At 37.8% G+C, this 23,186-nt stretch overlaps 1 protein-coding gene across 9 annotated transcripts in view; it reads right to left on the reverse strand.

The window, feature by feature from the left end:
• Positions 1–4,964: 4,964 nt before the first annotated feature.
• Positions 4,965–23,186, reverse strand: part of CREM (cAMP responsive element modulator) — a 40,249-nt gene continuing 22,027 nt past the window's right edge. For 5 of the 9 annotated variants that reach the window (XM_030264331.4, XM_030264328.4, XM_030264332.4 and 2 more), the window contains 3 exons: positions 20,910–21,053; positions 12,843–12,999; positions 4,965–11,155 (listed from right to left, as the gene is read on the reverse strand). In XM_030264331.4, coding sequence (XP_030120191.3) covers positions 11,011–11,155; positions 12,843–12,999; positions 20,910–21,053 — 446 coding nt within the window. In that variant the 3' untranslated portion in view covers positions 4,965–11,010. Of the gene's footprint in view, positions 11,156–12,842; positions 13,000–17,357; positions 17,517–20,909; positions 21,054–23,186 lie in introns of those variants that run through there. The other 4 variants (XM_030264329.4, XM_030264333.4, XM_030264337.4 and 1 more) reach the window with 3 other exon arrangements.

The following is a 23,186-nucleotide window of genomic DNA, read 5'->3' on the forward strand; positions in this document are numbered from 1 at the left end:
CCAAATGAATAGCTGACTCATTCCCAAGAGCTGCAGAGGCACACATTACCTTAAGCCCTTCTTGTATTCTTATGCAATTGTTCAGCTCTGTAAATATCCACTAAATATTTCTGCAATACATTCAAAAGGTTAGGAACTACTCAGAAATTTTTTACTTAATGTTAAATAAGTTAAAATATACTAGCTGACAAGGAGTAGTAAAAAGAAACAAAATAATCCTTATCTAGTATTTAATGGTCATGGTTCTCTCTGTACTTCAAGCTTAATTATATCCAAATTCACCAAAATAGAAATATTAAGAAGAACAGGACATTTTGCTAAGCATACTGCAATGAGGCCAGATTGTGCCAAAGTCAAGGTTTTGCTGTTTAAAATGGGATGTGAATGAACTTGGATATCTCTGTCTTAAGAGCTCCAGATATGGCTACAGTGCTCACAGAACTGTTGCTTAATGTCAACCTAACCTGAATGCCTAACACAACCTGATACCATTAGGGTTTTCAGTTAGCTTCAAAGTTGCAAAACCTACTTCATACTTTCAGATCAAGCTTAACATATGAAACCTATTACTGCCTTTTAAAATTATAATATTAATGATAATAATAATGATTATCCATGCCTGGGATGTTCATGGCACATCTTCTACGGCACAGAATCGGGATCACTGTCCCAGATGTGTAGGATGTATCAAATTCCTCCTCTGCCAAAGAGCATTCAATCTCACTTCTCCTGGGACGTCTTCAGGTACCAATCATGCTGGTCCAGGTGTGCTGTCTGTACACCAGTATTCTGATAATACCATCTCCCCTTCCTTACCACAGATGTTTCTCTGAGGACTTTTTCTTACCTATCTTGGGAAGGATCACGAATTTTTAACATTGGGGTTGGGTGTATCTTGCTTAACTGCAATCAGAAAAAACAGCCCTCTGTTCCTAACTGCCCTCTGAACTGTTTGCTTGTTTAGTGGAAGGAAAGGAACTTCAGCAAGAGCAAATAACTCCATCCTCAGAGTTATGGACTGCATTATGGAAACACTGCCTGCCCTCGCACTGAAACACAGAACTAGTCTACAGAGAAATACCTAGAGTTTAGATTATCATTGTTAGGTAACATGAGTATCACTTCAAGCAATTAAGAGTTAACTTATCCAGGAATCAGGAGAAAGGAGATGAACTTCCTATACCTACTCCTATGAACTTCTCTCTTTAACATCAGTAGTCATGTATTTTGTAGAGAACTTGTACACACTGAGAGATCAAATTACCAGATTTGGGACCAGATATCTGAAGTTTAGACATGCAACAATTTACTGGACCATTTAATATCTGGTCCTTAAGATAGGACTATTTCTCACAGCAGGCTCACAAATGCCACTGCAGTTCTCCTGGGTACAATCAATGTGGGATACTCTTCAAGGTTTTCACCCTTTAGTGCTTCTGCAGTGATGAGGCACAAGTAAATCTGCAGGCCAAGTTCTGGCTGCTCACCAGCTCTGCTCTTCAGGCAGGGCTGCTTCTTTCCTCACTGGACATACTCAGTTCATGAACATTGAAGTAGAACCAGCTGTAGCACTCCAGACTCATTTTGTACCACTGCTACTGAGTACTGAGCAAAGACAGTAGGCACAACTAATTTTTCCAGCCCCTTTGTTGCAGTATACTCCTTCATTTTCCTCAGTTATCAACTGGCTTAGGGTTTTCTTTTGGTAGCTTATATGCTACAAAGTCTAGCTATTCTTTCTGCTACACTTATTGACTGACTTGAGCAAACAAAACCTGCTCATCTGGCCTAAATGTCATACCTGATGACATATCAGCTACATTCCCTGTAGCTGATATTTTTGAGTATTTTTCATCATACTTTATGTTGCTAATGATTCAAAGTAGATTAATTCATTAGAAATACACTTTTTAACCACATTTAAAATGTATTTAGCCACTATCTTTATGATTCTATTAATCTGACAGGCTTATTTCCTTATCAAGTATGTATTTTAAAACAAAGCTGCTGTCCTGACACCACTTTTCTACATTATTGCAAAGTTAATGTTGTATTTGAATAGGATGATTTTATATCAGGAATTCCATTTAGTGTGTTTCATTTTGCTGGGCATCTGTTCAAGATCCCAGATAACTAATCTCTAAGCAGTGACCTACATACTTAACCATTGTCCCATTCATAAGTGACACTAATGACTCATATTTTCTGTTTGATCTATACATAATTTCTCTCATGCAATTGCATAAATCTTTGTACCTACGTAATTTTAGCTATAAAGATTTTTCCAAGAGTAATTCAGACAGACAAGACTACCCCATATCCTAACCAAAATTTAAGTTTATGTGGACACTGTTAGTCATGCTTTCTTCTATCCTAAATATTGTCATTCTGCAGTGCATAATGAAGTCATGAAAGCACTAGGTTTATTTACTTACAGTTTAAGTGGAGGCAGGCATCAGAATCAGATTTTTTACATAATCTGCTGTAAACTGAATCTTTCAGATTCTTTAGACTGGGTGGACAGTTATATTTTGTATTTTCAAAACCTTTGCAGGGGGCAGAGGAGTATGTGAGGAAATGCTTTGGCCAGATTTAAAGTTTTTTATGAAACTTCAGAGTAGAGCTTTGATAATTTTATTATGGGAATGCCCTCTTCTTGCTTGAAGTAAGCTTTTGCTTCCTTCTAGTTTGAGCATATGTCTTTATTTTTCCTTGGTACACTTGAAAAAGCTCTTGGACATTTCTATAGCTGTTCCCTTAGTGTGAAGTGTATATTAAAAAGTTGCCTTGCCATAGGTGGAAGCTGACCATCTTGTTAGAGAAAAAATCAAACTTGAACTTTGTTACCCAGAGGCAGCTAGGCTCTGCTAGAAGAGTCATCACTCTGAGAAAAAATCTTTGAAAAACAAACTAAAAGGAGCCAATAAAAAGTGATACTTCCAGAAACACTAATAACTTGAGCAAATTCTCTTATATGTAGTTTTGGGCAAATAAGCAGTAGAAAGCAGAAGTTCTGTTGCCAATCATTTACAAAGGAGATTTGGTAGAAATATATCTCTAGAGATGACTCTTGACCTGAGGCCTGCTGCTGTGCATATCTGCACGAGTGCATATTTGCTGCTGTGCATATTTGCACAAGTTGTTTCTGTTCTCTGCTCATACCTTTCCAAGCTGCACAATGAGACCTCTGGTGTTCGTAAAAGTATGCAGCTGGGTTATGGGAGCAAATCCATTTCTGATCCTTAGGGAGCTGATGGCAAAGTGGGAGACCAAACAGAAGGATTTCCATGGTAAAATACTGGCTAAAGAAATGTAACATTTATTTCTTTCATTCTTGAAAGTGGGGCGGTGTGAGGGTGTGTATAAACTGGAAACAGAAGGACTTTGTGAAACCAACTGATCAACTCAAACAACATGAGCTAATATTAGATGTTGTTTGAGTATAATGTTTGTCACCCGAGGAATGCTCTAGTCTGGGGAAGAGATACCAGATCTAACACTGGCCAAAACAGCTACACTCAAAACAGCTGGAACAGCAAATCAGTGTTATAAGCTTTGCAGTCACACACTACAGTGAAAGTGGATACTGACCCTCTTCAGACTGTCTCTGTTAAAACACAAACTTAACTGTTACCAAGTTAATATTATGAACTGGAAAAAAAATTGCATGACATTTGTAACTAGTTTAATTGTCAAATTATAAATATTTAATTTAATCTCTTAATAACAACAGTTCCAAAAACACATATAATTTCATTTTTTATAAAATAGGCCTATAAACTTACCATATGCAAATGCATTTGTTGTTCTAGATCTTGACATCACACTCATGTATTTGGCTAATTCTCTTGAAAGAGTCAAAAAATTCTGTTTAGGTGCTCAGTTCACCCACTTCACAGGTGCTGTGGAAAAACACATGTATGAACTGTCCACATGGTCACTTGCAGACGTGTCTGTGGGGGACAGAATGCTATATAGTCATGCCTGTAATGCAGAACTGTGCAATTTATTAGAAAAGTAGAATCCATCTATCCTGAAGAATAATTTTCTTCATGACTTTGTCTTTACCTTTTCCTCTGTTCTACATTCCTCCTTTTTACTTCTTCCTTCCATTTCCAGAATGTTATTTCTATATGCCAGGATTAAAGCTCCATTATTTCATTTTCCCTTTACATTGTTATATCTCAAAAGATACTTAGGTTTTTTATTGTATTCAATTTCTGTGATCTAGAACTGCCTCAAAAGCAGTATTTGCAATAGCATTCAGATAAATCCTATTATTATAAATCAAAATTAAGTCATTCCCATTTTGTCCTTCATTAAATGGGACTATTGATCAAAAAGACTATAAAGTGAAAAACTGTCAATATAATCTTTTTTCCTCTTGGAAGGCTATCAAATTTTACATCACTTATTTACATACACATGTTAACACAGACACAGCAGGAAAAATTAGTTTCTGTCCTCAACAGCCAGAGAACACTCCACCCCCCAAATCTCCCCCATAGGATACAAGAAATTTCCTACTTTTGGAACATCCTTTGGCTGCTTTGTCAGTTTGAAAATAAAGTCCAGACATTTATACTCCACAAGGTGTCACTCTAAAACAGCTGAAAAAACATCGTGTCTTTTTTGCTTTGAACTTTACCCAGAAGGTCAGAAATCACCAGAATTTCAAATTTAAGACTGAATTATCAGATTCTACTCAGAGCTATTACAACATAACACTACAGGCAGTGGTTATTTTTTCTTGCAAATAGTGTACTTCAAAACCAATCTATTTGTAACGTATTTGCCTAGCTGAAGTGTGGGCAAAACTAAAAAAAAAAAAAAAAAGTGTGCCAGTAACTGTTTCAATTTGGGGGAGCATTCAGCAAGTATTTTATCAGGGTACATTGCACTCTCCTTTATTCAACAACCACTGGCTCATTGAAGACACAGAGAACAATGTCAGACCCGATAACTTCGGTCTGCAAGGTATTCAAGCTTTTTAATAAAATACATTTTATCTATAAACAATTAGTCCTTTTAAACAAATATAGTATAATCTACAGACATTCAAATATCCTCCAAAAAACACAAATAGTTGTCAGCAACAAAACTTTGCTTTCTATGGTTCATGGGCAATCAGTGAATTAATTCTCTGGAAGCTAATAGGAGAGCATTCCCAGAAAGTTTTCTTGAATCTAAAAAATCTTACATTCCAACTTCTCCTGTAGTAAGTCCATGCCTTCATTGCTAACTCCTTATTTTCATGAACTTTTGAGAGATCTTTGACACATCTATGAACTTTAATTTCTGTTGACTGCCAGGTTCAAAACATACTAGAAAAAATATGATACAAACATGAGCAACTGTCATTTCACAGGAAACAATATTAGTATTTCAGGAAAATGAAAATCATCAATGAAAAAGAACAAAGAATGTATGGAACAGCTCTGACAGTATGAAGGAGAGAGCTGTAGGTAAAAATTTACACAAGACACAACAAAGAGAGTGGAACTGATTTTGAAATGTTAACACATTTCATCCTGTGCTCAATACTGCAGAACTCTGATCCCTACATAGACCAACTGGGCTTTTGCACAAAAAATACAGACATTAAAAATAAACAGTCCCACATCCAAACTTACCATAGCTGCTTGTGTTATACTCTGTAACAGCAATGTTTTCAAACACTCTGTTCAATCTATCCTAACTTTTCCTGGTTTTATGCGGCTGTTGAAATTTTAGGACCATTTCCAATAGACACACTTCAGAAAAGGTAATTAGATCAGGTTTCAAATGAGAGAAAAAGAACAATGTCTGCTTTGAAGATCTCAACAGATTTGGGCCGCTCACATCTCATGAAAGCTGCAGCCCCAGGCCCATGTCTGGATCTTTGAAGTAACTGACAACTTCACTCGTAAAAATGCAGAGGTGTCAAGGATTTCAGTATTTTTTTGTTTGTATGCCAACTGACAAACTACAGAAAGCTTTCAGTTCACATAACCAGGATCCGGGAGAATCTAGATTTTCAGCATCAACTTCATCAAGCAAAACACCTCAGCATACATTAAACTTAAAAATGTGTTTGCAGTTCTCTCACTTCTGTAAGAATTAATAGAAGCTAGAAATGTGATAAATACTTTGCTTAGTGGGCAAAAAATCCTTAAGAGAATTATTTTAGAAAAAACACCCCCATTGGTCCAGACTGAGCTTGTTAAACAACTCTGCAGCAACTTTTACCTGGTGCGAGTACAACCACATCGGGAAGGGGTGGAGGGGAGAATCATGAAAGTGAGGATATCAAGAGCCTCATTCAAGGTTGTTTGGAAATCGTATTTTTGAAGCCACAAAACAAAAACAATGACTTGGCTAGAAAACGAGTTTTCTCAATTGTGACATTTTTATAGCCATAATTCAATTCACGAGATGTATTAATCACACCCGATTTCACTGACAAAGGCTATAAAGAGAGGAAAAAACTCAGCAGTTACCATAACAAAGACACTTCCTTCACTGTTTTTTCCATCCAAGTCACACAGAATACAAAATGAAGTTTTTTTTCCTCAGTCTACATGTAGCTCTCTCTCAGACTTTGTGCATACTATCTCTCAGACTTTGTGCATATACACAGCTTTGGCTTCATACTGTATTAGAGCAAGCCTGTTGCAAGTAGGAAGTTTTAACTCAGAATTAAAAAAAACCAGAAACCTAAGAAAGTAGACTAAAAATTCAGTAGACAGAGAAGAATAATTTGATTTTTGCTACCCGCCATTTCCAGTTGGCATGACAGACTACCAAACTGCTCTAGAATTTACCTAAATTATTTTCCTCAGTTATTAAATCAAGCAAATAATAGAACACTTTTGCTGGAATAATGAGATCACTGTTATTCTCATCCACAAGGGCCTCATAGTGCCTTAAAAAAAATCTCAAAAAAGACTAGACCCTCTCCCCACATGACAGTATTTTCTACAGAAAGGCTGACAAGCAAAAGGCAGTTACTTCTGTCAGCTGCTTAACAGCTCAGCACTCAATACAGTCTTGCCTTGTACACACCCACACACTAAATACCATGGGGATGAAACAGGAAAAAACTGTGGGCAAAATGAGTCAATCCAAATTAGAAGCTGAGCAGACCCCTTCGTTTTCTTTGAAGAGATATTTAATTCAGAAAACAATCACAATGAATTTAGCTATTACACTGATGTCTGCAGAGTACCAGTACAGATCAGCAATTACGTGTGACAAGAACAGAAGGAAAACCAAGCAGGAGACAACTTGCACTCCTCAGGACTGTGTAAGTGCAGCCAAAAAAAAAACAAAACAAAACCAAACCAAAAAACCTCCAATTATTCTTGCAAAGCGCAAAATCTGTGGGAATAACAATCAAAAAGTCCTTCCAAAGAAGCCAAATCCACACCTACTCTTACAATATACTTATTTTAATCCCTTTCTTCACTGGCCAAAACAGCTGAGGCTGTTTTAGAGAGTCAAGAGAGATCTGTCTGGATAGTCTATAGACTTTGCACATCTGCTTAAAGAGGGAAACAGCTATGACTCAAAGCTGTACCTTAGGAGGAAGCTGACTATTACATTCCTCATCACCCCAAGTCTAGGAAGCTGAAGATATTTTCCAAGAGACTATTTTACCTGAGCTACATGAAAATCTATTTTGAAAAAAAAAAAAAAAATTAAAATCCATGCAGGCCTGTGTACACACACTTTCCCTCCAAGGCCAATCCTCTAGCTGTCTATCTTAAAGAAACTTGCAGTTGTGTGGCTTGAGCAATAAAAGAGTTTCATACAATAGAAATGCAGTTTTCTAAGAGGAAGGAAAAAACCACAATTTTTTTGGCCTTTTTTCTTGATAATGAAGAAACAAAACTCTTGGCTCTGCCAAATCAAAGCTTGGGCAGTGCTCAAATTCTCTTATAATAAACCAACTCAGATTCACTTGGTGTTTCTATACAAAGAATACTATTGTATTGAAAATCCCTTTTTCCTGCACCACATCCATCAGTGCTTCAGTGTGTGCCTGCTGCCCCGAAGGCTGAGTCCATCCTGGGCTGCATCCACAGCAGGGTGGGCAGCAGGTCAGGGAGAGGGTTCTGCCCCTTTGCTCTGGCAGAGACCCCTGCAGGGCTGCATCCAGCTCTGGGGGCCTCAGCACGGGAAAGCCATGGACCTGTTAGAGCAGGTCTGGTGGAGCACCACAAACATAATCACAGGGTAGGAGCACCTCTCCAGTGAGAACTGCCTGAAATGGCTGGGCTATTTCATCCTGGAGAAAAGAAAGTTCCAGGGAGACCTCACTGAGTCTTTCAGTACTTACAGGAAAGGATGAGAGAATTTTTTACACAGGTAGAAAATGACAGGACAAGGGGCAATTGTTATAAAGAGGAGATATGCACATTAGATATTAGGAATTAATTCTTTACTAAGAAATTAGCACTCAACAAGTGTCTCAGTGAAGATGTGGTTGCCCCATCTCTGGAAGCATTCAAGGCCAGGTTGGATGGAGCTCTAAGCAACATGATTTACTAGTGAGTGGAATCTCTGCCTATGGCATGGAGGTTTGGAATCAGATGATCTCAAAGGCTCCTTCCAACCCAAACCATTATATGATTCTACTAGTAAAGAAATAAATATAAACAACACAGAAGTGGAATAGACAAGGATTCCTCCCATCAAATTTCTAACTGTAATGAGTACCAGACACTATTGTGAAGATAAAGGGGATTTTTTACTGGAGAGGTATCTACCACACACACACACACACACACACACACACAAGTTTCTCTCTATTTAAGTTTCCAAATCCCTTGTGAGTCAGAAGCAATGCCTACCTGTCAACAGAAAACAGACTTTAGTGACAGAGCCACAACAAATAACTTACTTGTTGCACTACAGAGGCTGCAACATGGACCTACAGATTGCATTCATCCTGTCCAACCTGAACAGAACCTTTGACTTCTGCTGACCTTAGCACTTCAGATGTATTTTCACAGTGAAGAAGGTATTTCAAAGTTTACTTTTTTTGTTCCAAACCTGCATCAGAGCCTTAGGGGCCAGAGGTATCTTCTTACCTCCTTCAATCAACTGATGTGGCTGCAGGAAGTAAGAGAGAATACCTCTTCTTGCAAATGGTGTCACTTAGGTACTTAGTGGGATTTTCAAAGTATTCTAGAAAATTATCCCGTGTATTTCAAGAAATGTAGGGAAGAAAAAAAACCCATATACATAAACCAACCCGTCCCAACAGGGTCAGAGTGAAGAGGGTTAAATGCAAATTGAGTTTAAATTAAATTAGGAAGTCTCAATGACTTCAGTATGATTCCATCCCTCCTCCCCTTCCACACACTCACACACACACATCCTCAGTAAAGCCAGTTAAGTAGGATACAGGTCTTTCTTCCTACCACATCAGTAAAGCCATTAGTTCCAGCAAAGCTCCCAAATACTCTGCTCATAAACTGTACTGGCCAAACAATGAGATCATTCCTGAATTTAAAAAGTACCCAGAAGCAACTTTGCATATACACTAGATTTTTCAAAGCACAATGGAAAGTTGGCACATACTGCATTTATGAGAGCTGTAACGTGGTTTAAGCATCGGTTTATATTAAAACTCTTCAGATCCCATCTGTAGGCTATTCCAGAATTCAGTGAATGAGCCAACAGTCACTTATTGAAAAGCTTCCTTCTATAGGACACCTTGACCACCACTCAGTATTTGCTGAAATTGTGAAAAGAACTGAATCAATCTTCACTACAGGCAATTATCTACAGGTGTACAGGATCTAGAATGTAAAGTATTCAGGACGAAGATTCAAATTTTGATATACAGACCTCCAGCAAATCAAATATTCTGCAGATTACAGAAAATTTAAGTAAATAGCAGCCATATAACAGAGAGCTTCTTACAGGTATTTACAATATATTTAGCATCATGTAATGAGCTTAGGTGTGCTTTTTTCCCTTTGTCTTCTTTCAGATACTCATGGATTTTAAAGCATCTCAACCAGGTTTTTAAAGGAAATCAGACACTACACAGGTTAAACAACATGGTTCTATTAAAAACTATCTTTAACCATGGCACTCAGTGACAGCAATACAATACTTTTTTCCACAAAGCAACTAATATAAAAATATGCCATAAATTCATCTGTAGGCTAGTATGCTAGTACTTACATATAATCATAACATTCTTTTATAAACTCTTTCCTGAGATACCTTGGGTTGGTTGATTTTCTTGTATTACTGGATGCATTATCTTTATGATTCATCTAAAACAATTGCAAAATATTTTGAATGTGCAGGACACTCAGTAACATGTAAAAAGTAGTATGTAAATATATGGCAAAGAAACAGCTCATAGAAATTATGCACTTTTTTACTTCGTTATATTTTTTCAAATTTGGCTCCTTGGGAGACAGAAGGATGGTGCACGAAAAACCTGAAATTAGAGCTATGAATTGACAGAAAGCAGGAAAGCATTCAGGAATGTTAGGAGTTGGAATATATTATAAATGACACAAAGATTCCATAAGTTATGTTGGCTATGTATTGTCTTACAAAGCAACTGGACATATCTTAGTTCACAGTATAATAAATATTTTTACTAATCTGTTTTGGAAGAGCAAATGTCTTTTAGGGTTTCAAGCTCCTGTATAAGTTTCTTGTTCTGAACTTCTAGCACTGCAACACGACTCTCCAGACATTTTATGTATTCTTTCTTCCGACGTCGACATTCTTTAGCAGCTTCCCTGCAAAAAGCAGAAGTAAAAAGTGCAAACAAAAAAGCCATTTGCATGCCATTAGAAAGCTCAGCAGAGTATGGAGACTATGACAGAATTCCAAATTTTGGAATATCTCCCAAATCAGTCTGAAAACACTAAGCAAAACTGGGTTCCACAAGGGCCTCAAGTGTCTCTTTCTCAAGTTCATATGGCAATCTGTAGAATTGCTTCCTCTCATGCCTTGATTAAAGTTCATAATAAAGGAGGTCCAAATGAAAGACAGTTATTCTGCTTTATGACAATAAAGATCTTTGAGGGCCTTGAGTTCCTCAATGAGAGTCTTGTTTTGGTTTTCAAGCACAGCCACACGATTTTCAAGACATTTGACATATTCTTTCTTCTTTCTGCGACATTCTCTGGCAGCTTCCCTGGAACCAATACAAGGCAAATGACTACAGGAACAGCCACAATATGGCAAAGACTGGATAAATGCAATTACCTGCAATCCCTGTGGTTCCACAACAACAACAACCACCACCAACAACTGCTGGATTGCACAAACAGAACATCGGATAACAGCCAAAAGCAGTAACATAGTTAAAATATAATCCAAAACATCTAGAACCTGAAATGCATCCAGCATCACCAAATACAAACCGATACACAGAAGAATTGAGAAAAACAGGGAGTATATGATGATGTATTGATTTGAATTGTACTAAACATTAGGATGGAAAGCAACATTTCTTCTTCCAGTCACATTCTAATTTGTGTGTTTATCGGAAGCATTGTCTTCTGCCATCAAAATCTTAAAACCAAACCCAGAGAATATACTTTCAGAAAAACACAAACATAACACTACTCTGTTCAGATAAAAACTAGATGCCAAACTTACATGAAGATAAAAACTTACAGCATGTTGTAACAATGTACAGTACAATTTAAGTCCAAACAAATACAATTTATTATCATTTCAGAACTGGCTGCCTGAGCACATTTCAGCCACATGAGTCTGTGGTTTTTGTTACTGGTAAATGACAGCCTGAAGCCAATCTTGTAGTTCTGCTCAAAAGTCTCTAATATTTGAGCTAAATGTTTTGGCTAATGTGTTCAGAAGCATGTGACTAAACAAGTATTCAATTCCAGAAAAAATATTAAAAATATTGGGAGTTCTCCTTTACCACATTGGAGCATGATAAACTATCAAATAGTGAGAGGCTAACATTCCAGCAAATTATGAGCTATAGCATAGGCACTAGTTTTAAAACTGAAGAGTGAAGAAACAAAAAGGAGGCACAACAATGCAGCGATCCTCGTAAGTAATTTAAAATAAAGGACAGGCATGAGAGCAAAGCAATACCATTAATTCAATTATAAGACAAGTGGCTAAGCAGTGTATTAGAGATTTGCAGAGCAGACTGTTTCTACTATTAATCTGTCAGTGACAGAGGAGGCTATACATTTTAAAAAGACAGACTCCCCTAGGAACAGTAAGAAGAATGCACAGAGAAAGACTGACATTTACAACATTCAGTCAAGTCCATGACAACTAATTAAAAAATATACAGCAACTTCACATAATATGCCTCACAAAATGACAGGGGCACTGCAAAGTATCTCATCCCAGCCGCCAAGTATTTAGCAAAGTCTGTAATTATCATTCCATCTTTGAATAAGTCCTCTTCACAGCATTATTAATGGACAGCTGCTAATGAGATCCTCAGCTGTTTTCCTAACCAATTCTTTGCTGTGATGCTTTGAAAAGAAAAAGGTCCTATTGGTCATTTTACTGTCAGTAGTGGGAGAAGATAGGAAGTAAAATTCAACAAAAAGTGTAACTCTGGATTATCATCACAAAAATTATCTGATGTTGATTTCTGAATCACCTAATATTTTCAAACTAAAAATCCATGGCTGTAAGGTCAACTCTAATCTTCTGGATTTAACAACCAATACTCTATGCTAGGACATGGAATGACTGACAAAGAATTTCCCGCCTTCCTTTCATCAATTACATGCAGTGCTCATGACCTTAAGAAAAAAACTTTGTTATAATGTTTGTGGGGGAGGGAGAGTGGTTTGCAACACCGACTATGAATTATTATATAGTCTTACCTATTTTTCAAAAGTCTCAGCTCTCTCTTGCGTGTTGCCTCTTCTGCCATTTGCTGAGGGCTGTGCAAAGTCCCTGGTGAGGCTGCCATAACCACTCCCTGAGGCAAGGTAGTGGTGGGAGTTCGAATCTGGTAAGCTGGCATGTCTCCAGTGGCAGCTGTACAAAAGAAACATATTTTACAATGTATGGCAAAAAAAAGAGATATATCTGAAAATAACAGATTTCTGACAATGATTTATCCAGGATCCCAGATACATAAATAATTTCATGGTCTGTAATAACACAACTATATTTTTTATCTTACTATTTATTTATTTCCACTCTGTGAACTATCTGAATTGCTCTAGCATGTGGGCCCACTAGCCAGCCAGACTGAAAGCCTCCACATGGCTCTCTTCACACAACATGGGGAAAGCAGTTTGAGAAACAGTTCAAGCAGTGACACTTCCTGATTGCACAACCCCACAAAAAGAGGGTCCTGCTGTTGCAGACACTGAAGCTTATATGCTACCCTGTTCTCCCTGTACTGGAATCAATTTGCTTCAGAAGACAACTTTCTCCTCTCCTCCTTCCTTGAGATAGCAACAGTACCAGCTTTACAACCTCTCCTCCTCTTAAAACAGCAGTTTGGCAACCTTGGATAATGAGTGAGAGCTGCTGTTGCTACAATGAAAAGGAACAGACAAGTGCTCCGGATGTACAGGCATTTGTTCCCTGGGCAAGGCGGCCACACATGGGATGCTGCAGCATTAGCAAGCAACAGGAGGCAGTGGTGGTTGCACAGGAAGGAGCGTAGCTGCACAGTAAATCAGAGGACAAAAGTTCAGATTCAGCTCCTGAACTTAGCATTTCTGTGCTCTCCCCAAGCCAAATGCTGATCTGATGTGACTTGAAACCAACACCTTTCTTACAGTCTCACGTCATTTCTTTGTTTCAGATGTACTTGTCTTTATATGATGTACCTCAACTTAAAAAGACAGGGGAAGTCCTAAGTACTTGTGTCTTGTCTCATAGAAAATAAAGCCAAACAAAAAATTTATTCCTCTTTACATTCTAAGCAAGTATTCACCTATTTATTTCCATAAATATTTTATATTATGATAGAACAAAACTTCAAATTTTGTCATTAAAGCAACTGATGTTTCAGAGGCTATTATTACACTTAGCTTATACTTTAATTATTTAAAGCATTATTCAAATAATGGAAAAACATATCTCACAGTTTAACCCCAGCCTGAAATAAGCACCACACAGTCACTTGTTCACTCTACCCACACAGCTCCCCAGCTGGATGAAGTAAAGAAAATTCACAGGTTGAGATGGGAAGAGTTTGATGGAAATAAAATAAAATGTAATGAAAAGGAAAATAAAGAGAGAGATAAATAAATCCAAGAAAAATAATTAATGCAAATTAAAAGCAATTGTTTACCATTCACCAAGTGATGCCCAGCTTGTTACTGAGCAGCAGGCTCCAGGCCAGCTTTCCCTACAGTTTATATACTGAACATGATGCCTTATGGTATGGAATACCCCTTTTGGCTATCTGGGGTCAGCTGCTCTGGCTGTGATCCCTCACAGCTTTGAGTGCACCCCCAGCCTACTCACTGGAAGAGCATGAGAAGCTGGAAAGTCCTTCACTTAGTGCAACTACTGCTGGGCAACAACCAAACCATGAGTGAGCTATCAATATCTCTCTCATCCTAAAACCAAAGAAGAACACTGTACCAGCTAATAGGAAGAAAATTAACTCTATCCCAGCTGACACTAGGACAACTTGGAAAAATAAAAGGTAGACAAAAACATCTTGGGGAGGCTGACAGATTGAGCAGTTAAGAAACAACAGTTAACTATAGGGGGAAAAAAAACTTAATAAAAAATATACTATTATTATATTAATGCAAGTGTTTCACCAATTCAAAACAAAAAAACAGAATCAAGTTGTGTTTAGACTACAATTCCACAGCCATGTCCTGAAATCATCATCAGCTTAAACCCCATGCACCTCCTCCCGCTTCTCAGTCCTGTGGGTAAAAGTGTTTGTGGAATTACAAGATGAACTGGACCAGTGAACTGACCTGGATAATCCCCGGGGATGTGGGAGGGAGGGAGGGAGGGAGAAATCAGCCCAGAACAGCCCTGTGAGCAAGGACAGGCAGCTGCCTGAACACAGGGCTTGGTCATCTTGTACATCTACAGGAGAACTGCGTAACCCTTTAAGTCCTCCACATTTGTTAGCAGTCCCAGTCACATCAATGGGGTGATACCTCAGCTCGCCAACTATAAAAATAGATTTTTAGCAGCTCTTCAGGCTCACCTTTATGCTGGCCACATAACATATCTTGTAGACTCTATGGTAAGAACTACCTTTTTCTATTTTGTCACTAGGTATTAAAGTGATGTTATCTTAATTTGCCTCAGCTACAATGAATTAGAAATCCAAGCAAACTATTTTGTAGATGAAGTAATGGGGGAAAGCTCCACAACCCAGATCATCTCAGCCTGGCAAGACTATCTCAACCTGGCAAGACCAACTACTTTGTTGTCTGTGTCTGACTTATACTCAGATGGCAGCAAACAGGACTTACAGCAGCTTTTGTGCAAAGGACTCATTGTGATCAGGTACCTCCAGCAAGACTTAACAAAAGCAAGTCCCTATCTCAGCTGGGATCAGCAAACACCACTGGTAAGTATTCTAGTCTGAGCAGGTCCCAGTAGTGGCAGTCTCTGCCTGACTGTTGTCTCACTTATAAATCTGCCAGCACAGGAAGACAGATAAATAACTATTCTGGTGGTACCAACCTTGCCAATCCAGATACCACTGTTTAGAAACAAGAAGAAAGCATAGCACAGCATTGACAAAGTATCTTTTAGCTGTGCAATAATATATGTTTTATGATATATCATTGCAAAAAATATTTTGAAGACTGAAAAATGTTTTGTATATGAGCTCAAGAAAATGTAATGTAACTGACTTCCCCAGAAAAAGACCTTTGGAAAGATGAAATGGGCTCTAAACACAGTGGGATAAACTTAATTTTTTTCGAAGTTATTTTAAGCCTAGTTATGTTTCTATATCACAGTGAAGCATACCTTCCATTTCAACATCTGAGACAAATGTCACACACACTTCATCCAGACTGCCAAACTTCTGTGGCTGTTCCTAATGACACTTCACAAAGATTTAATGTCATTCCTAAGGTACCAGAAGTAGAACTGAGAGTAATAACAAAGCAACAAACCTTGAGCTGGTGCTTTTCCCTATCGCATTGCCCCAGATAATTTTTTTTTTTCTTTTTACTCCTTAAAATGCAAGGGAGTAAAAAGTCACTGAAAAGCTGAAGTTTAGACTTACAAAAAGAAAATTAAGAAAGGCAAAAGACAGCTAGTGAAAAAAAAAGCATAACATGCATTAAAAAAACCAAAAAATTTAAAAAGCAACCGCCTCTTGGAAAAAGTAACTTGCTGAACACTAAAGAGCATCCCTGTACTCTTAGTTCTTTCAGTGACTATCCAGGAGAAAAAATGCCTGATGTATTTGGATGCCTATTCTCCCCCTCTGTGAGTCATAATGGTGGGACTTGATTATCAAGGGGTTTTTAACTTCACCACTGAACAGGCTACACAAGGCATGAATCATTATCCCTTTGAGCATTAAAAACATCGACTCGGAGAAGATATTTATCTTTGGATTAATGAAACAACGTGCGCCAGCACTGAGCAGCAGCACGTAGGAGCCGAGCCGGCAGGGAAGTAGTTAAAGTTACCGAGCTGCCGGAGGGAATTGCCGAGGCAGAAAGGAACTGACTAAATCGCAGCATGACTTGGAGCTGACGTCAATGTGTATCTTGTTTGGAGTTTAACTTTTCCAGTTCCCTACTGCAACACGATTCCAGGAAATCTAATGACGTCAGCCTTTTGAACTCAATTAGCTGAGGAACAGACCATTTTAACAGTGGAGGAGAAAACAAGCAGGCTTTACAATACTTCAATTATTGCCCTCAAATTTGTTTCCATTCAGTGTTTTTTTAATACTGGAAGCATAGGATTGATTTACACTGCCGAAACAATCTCTATAAAGCTAGGTTGAAGCCCATGGCTATCAAATTTGTAGCATCTATTGCTCAATAAAAAAGGCAGTTGTCATTTTTACAAAACAAAAAGCAATTATAAATACAGCAACATATATGACTATCACCACAATAAAGAAAAATGCAAAAGTAGAGCAGTGGATTGTTTTCAGCAAAATCCTGCATCAAATAATAAAGAACACTTACTGAATCAATCTGTGCAAGAACTTATGCACTAACAGTGATTTTTAGTTTTTCCTCCCCAAACAGAACTGTTAAAATTGCCCTGGAATCCTACACTAAGTAGACAGAATTAGAAGCTATTTGTACGACTTTACAGAGATGAAAGAATTACAGCAACAGGTTCAACAGAAAATGTCACAAATATTAACTAAACAATGCACAGACATACAAAAATACCATGTCAAAGGCTAACAAATTTTTTACCTGTTTCATCTCCTGTAACAGCCATGATCAACTTCTGCACACACAATTCTGCTGCTCCTCTATCAGAGCTCAGCATGAACTGTTCCAAACTACCAAGCATGTGCAGGATTACAAGCAAGAGCACTGACATCACAATGACCTCACTTGCTTACCGCTGTCATTAACATGCTCCATCACTGGAACAGCTCACTGAAACTGCAGCCCAAAGAATTCCTTTTCCAGTAAACCTGTTTTTTTTTCCTCTTCCACATTGCTATAATCCTAGCTTTGTTCTTTTTCCCTGAATTATTCATAAAGCTACAGAAAGCACTCACCACAAAGCAGGCTGTTAAGAAAGACCTGAAAATTCACAGCACTGACTGACAGAAATTAAAACATGGTTCTAGCATTCATGAATGAATCCAAATGATAAAGTCATGATTGGATAGAAAATAAGGAAACTTAAAACAGACATGCAGTTGTTTTCATTGGAACGGTTCCACTAAAAGGCAGAGAACTCTGGTCGACAGACATGCAAGACAGGAAAGATTAATAAGCTGTAACAAATAGGTAAATGAAAGGCTAGAGCTCCTCGCTTTGCAGGAAAACCCACAAGCCACTCATTTAATTTCAGTTAAAAGCTTCAGAAATTATTAAGGAACACTCCAACGAAGTAAGTCAACCTAAAGCCAGTGGTTTCAGATGCTGTAACAAGCTCAACAGTAACTCTGGGTAAAGGCTACCTCTTCCCCCTTCTCTCCTTTTTCAAAATATGTCCAAGAGATCAGGCTGATTCTGTTTTAAAATATAAATAACAAAAACAACAACTCAGTTCTAAGAGAGTTATTCCTTATTTACATCAATGCAAATAAAATTAGTTTCAGACCAAGAGTCCAAGCACTGGTTTGTATGTAGGGCACAGCAAACTTCTAAGGTCTTTGTACTAAACAAATTCAGACTGGTAATTTATCAACTGTGAAACTGTGCTGGATGGCAGCAGCGGAAGCATCAATGTTTGCATTGATGTTCTGTGTTTTACACCCTGTGTTCATAGGAGTGTTCTCTAAACCTGTAAATTACAGGATCACTTCAGGATCATATGTACAGAAGATCAGAACTAAAGCACAAGAAATTCAAGCCACAGATTTCAAATATCATTAACAATATAATGAAAACACACATAGATCCCAACAGAATGATTTTTATATAACTTTTCTACACTCATTTTCACAAATACTCAAAACACTTCCTTCTTCAGCTAGCAAAAAAAATCCTTAACCTTTAATGTATTAAGAAACTGCTCAGACACTAGAACTGCCTCTTCTTTTGCCTACAAATGTAAACTTGTAGCAAATAAAATGTCACTCAATTGGATCAATATATTTGGCACTTTTATCCTAGTATTTTTCCACACCACAGGTTATCAGAAAATATCAAACATAGGGTTTCTGTAATCTTATCCATTATTACATGAGATTCATTAACAAATACTTTAGAAAAAATATCAATACATATGCTATATCTTAAAGATTCTGAAACAGATATTTTCTGTTTCCAGGTATTTGTTATATTCTTTTCTTCTTCTGTGATAAAAAAATTATATGCTGCCTATCCAAAATTATTATAAAAATACATATGTAAGTGGTAAGATTACTAAGCACTATATTTTTTCTATTATAATCTATGCTATCACAATATTAGGTGAACAATCAACTACAAAGTGTACAAAAATGACAAATGTTCATAAACTGTATTCCAACTGACTTTCCAGCATAGGCAAGATGACCCATAATAAGGACATTTCAGACATGTATATATTCAACTTACTCCATTGTCTCACTCCACATTGTGATTAACTCAGGTTTGCTGCCTACATACAATTGTATTACTATAAACATCTTCAAGTGCTTTCACACTATTTTTATACATCTCTTTTTTTACTATAGATGTTTTGTTTTTTCTGAAGATTTTCTAATATCAATACCATGTAGAATAAGTTGAAGCCTTTTATCTTCTTGTCATCTCCAAGTTAATGCTCATTTACTGTTCGCTTTGTACTTTTCCCTGTATGTTATGTCACATTTTTCTTCTATGTTAACATCTACGAGGCTCACTAAAGCACTGGACTTTGGAAATAGAGAATTCCAGGAAACAAACTTCTCTGATCATGGACAGAGAGCAAATCAACTTAGTTAAAAAGTATCCAAATGCTTCCAGAAACATAATTTAGAAGGTATTCAGTTACTGTCTCTGAATCCATTTTGAAAGTTTCCATCACAGGCAAAACACTTAATGGACAATTCCATCTTGTGCAGCCCATTGCTGAGACTGAGTAGCCCTGTCAGAGAACAGAGCTGTAATGGAAAGCCTGTAAAGGAAAATCAGTCAAATGGAATTCCCAAGGACTGAAACACTACCAAATAAAATCCTCAAATGCTGTGCTTCTTCACAGACTTGGGAAGTCTTAGGAAGCAGCTAAGGAGTTATTCTTTCTGCCTCTGACACCAAAGCTCTGAAGAATCAAAGCAGTACCCATAAAATACCACAGTTACTGTACCTGGAGAGATGGAGGCGACCTCTGATTTAAGGGATGTGTAAGGCAAAAACATAGAAAATATATGAGACTCATATTCAGAAAAACATGCAGTACTAGGGTGGGAAATTGGTTTGGGGGACAGCCAAATTTGGGTCTTAAGGCTTACTTAAGAATATATTCATAATAACATTTAGGGAAGTTCTAACAATACTCTCTGAACATAAAAACATTCGGCGAAGTTGTTTTCATCTTATAGTCTTAAAGCACTTGAGATGCTTCTGGAAAGTCTTGGGACAACAATGTATTTCAGCATTTATTTGATGACCCTCATCCACTCCATGAATACATATCTAAATCCTTCCAAGCTCTTCTCATGACTTATTTCACATAACTGTTTTGGCTTAAGAAAATTTTTAGAAAATTGGTTAAATAAAAAGATTTTTAAAAATTTCCGTATATCCTCCATAGCTATTAATTTAGTATCTCCACAGAGAAATCTATCTCCCATTTTTAAAGGTTTTCATCACATCATGTGTGCACTTTATAGGACCCATAAAGTCTTCCTCTGTGAGAAAACTAGCTTCAGTAAAGGATCTGCTCTCCTGTAACTGCAAGAGCCATAAGTTAAAAGGAAATTCTGCCCGAAAAAACATATCCCAAAATCTTCAGAATTGTGTTTTACTAACACAAACTGCTGAAAAAAACAAATTCGTTTCATATATTTAATGATCTGCACCTTCAGCATCTCACTTCAATCTGTAAGAGTACCTTTATTGCAATTAAACATGTCTCAAAATTTGGACAAGACAATCCAAAGCAGAAAGTGATGTTATACAGCTATTTCATTATTTTTAACCAAATGTAGTAGCTGCCCTACTAAGCAGAGAACCTGAATCCCTTCCTAAGACTCCTTTATCTTGCTGTGAGTATTTTAATAATAATAAATAGTGCAATAATGTCAACACAAAATAAGAAACCTTTTAAGAAAATTTGTATAATATGAAAAAACAAAAATGGAGTAGACTATTAAAATATACCTTGAACAGCAACTTGGCTTCCAGGAACAAAAAACTGTTGTGTGCCATCAGATGACTGTGCTGCATATTGCACAATGGTAGCGCCTGGCTGAGGAGCTCCTGAATTTGTCACAGTCTGAATTGTACCACCTTGAGATATGGTAACTAAACAGAGGAAAAAAAAAAAAAAAAGTTAACCAATAGAAAGACATAACATATGCTAAAAAACATGAAATGAACATTGTTTTATAGGACTCCTGGTCCTCTGCTTGCTTAAGGATCAATTGTATGATAAAACTTAGGTAATATTAACACAGATTTCCACAAATATAAAGCCTGTTGCGTAGTATATGCCATATATATACCAGATAAAAGCAGTGTTCAACACATTTTATCTCTATGTTTCCAGAAACATTAACTCTACATAAATAGTTCAAATACTAGGGGAAAACATAGTAGCCCCTAGCCATATAAAAGTGATGAATCTGTTCAAGCAAGTCCATGTGTGTCTCATGCTGGAAACTCGGAGCTGGATACAGCACTCCAGGTGGGGTCTGCCCCTCCAGGGTGGAGGGGCAGAAATGCATCCCTCAAGCTGCTGCTCACACTGCTTTGGATGCAGCCTAAGATCTGGCTGGCTTTCCAGGCTGCAAGCTCATAGTCAGTGTTTCAGCCACCAGCACATCCAGGCCCTCTCAATCCACTCAATGCCCAGCCTATATCCACATTTAGGATTGCCACAACCCATACACAGGACACAGTGTATTGACAATTGGCATTGACCTTATCATGAAGTTTGCATGTGTCCACCTCTCTGCTCTGTGACAGTCCCTTTGGATGGGATCTCTTCTCTCTATCAAGCTTTGAGTATCAACTGCATCATTAGCCTGGTGTCACCTACAAACTTTCTGAAGGTGCATTCAACCCCACCTTCCACATCTCCAAGCAAAGATCCTAAATAATACTGGTCTCAAACCAGATCTCTGAAGGACACCACTCATCACTGTCCTCCACCTGGACCTCTTTGAGCCAATTCCTGATCTACCAAGTGATTCACCAGCCAAATCCACATCTCCTATGTTAATTAAAACAATCCTGAAACTTTTACCTGAGAATCCAATGCCCAAGGAGCAAAAAAATCCTTTATCCCCCAAAAGATATTTAAACTATGAACATCATATTTAAAGTGATCTGTTATAAAAGTCAGAAATAAAAAAAGATTCAGAGCTTGCCAGCTTCTCTGAGTTCATTGTCAGATTACAGTATTTGATGCCATTCTTGAAGGTTCAGCTCTGCTTATCTCAGTACAGGATTTGTTAGATACGTATGTGAATTTTAGAGATTGCTGATTTCAAATGTTCTGTTTTGGCAACAGCAGGTTATCTCAAAAGCTGAACCTCAGATATAAACATTGTAAAGAGACTGAGATTGCCAAATCCCAACACTTGAATTAGCTTCTTTTGGGGAAAACATGGAATTCCTCTCATGAAGAATTAAGTTCAGAGCCTTATCTGCAATACTGAAACAGAGTTCAGCATGGACCTCCAGTCCTGCCCTTGGAATGAGGAGTATGTAACATGGGAATTAGTTGAGTGCTGCACACAGGCTCTGTAAGGCACTGAGGAGAAGGGGAAGAGTCGTGGCAGGGTGTAGAGTGCAAGATACTTCAGTCTGGCCTCCAAAGCTGAAAGTGCCCCATTTTAGGGCAGGACAAAAGAGAGAGAAGCAAGAAAAGTAAAGCATTTTATCCTCTACTCTTCATAAAGTCCAGGACAAGAGCAACAAGATTTGTCAACTCTACCTCCCAGACAAGTTATAAAGAGCTAAATTCTGCCTCTCAGACTTAGCACCAGATACATCTACACAATCACAGAACCATACCACATAAACCCCAGTCAGTTTGGCTTCCTAAGCAGTAAAACATCAGCACAGATTGATACAAAGCTCTTGGCTACACTGTGAACCTGGGTAAACAATTATGTCACAGCTGTTTGGCAATTATTCCTTCAGATCCCAATCCAGTACTCTATAAACAAAAGTGAATTAACTCCAGTAACTGCCTCCCTTATAGGACTGATTCCTGCCATCTTTCCAGAACAACACACTGCTCGTCCTCCCATTCACTGTCCTGATCTCAACCACTGCACACACTCTATTGTGCAGGAGCTCTACTGAAAACTGAGCCTTTTATAATGAGTACAGGACTTTCCTGGACAGTCCCTGTAGCTGAATGTCATGCAGGTGGATAGATGCAACCAGCATTTTCTCTTCCAACTAGGAGTGAGGACAGTAGTAACA

The sequence above is a fragment of the Taeniopygia guttata genome, chromosome 2 (assembly GCF_048771995.1).
Source record: "Taeniopygia guttata chromosome 2, bTaeGut7.mat, whole genome shotgun sequence".
NCBI lineage: Eukaryota > Metazoa > Chordata > Aves > Passeriformes > Estrildidae > Taeniopygia > Taeniopygia guttata.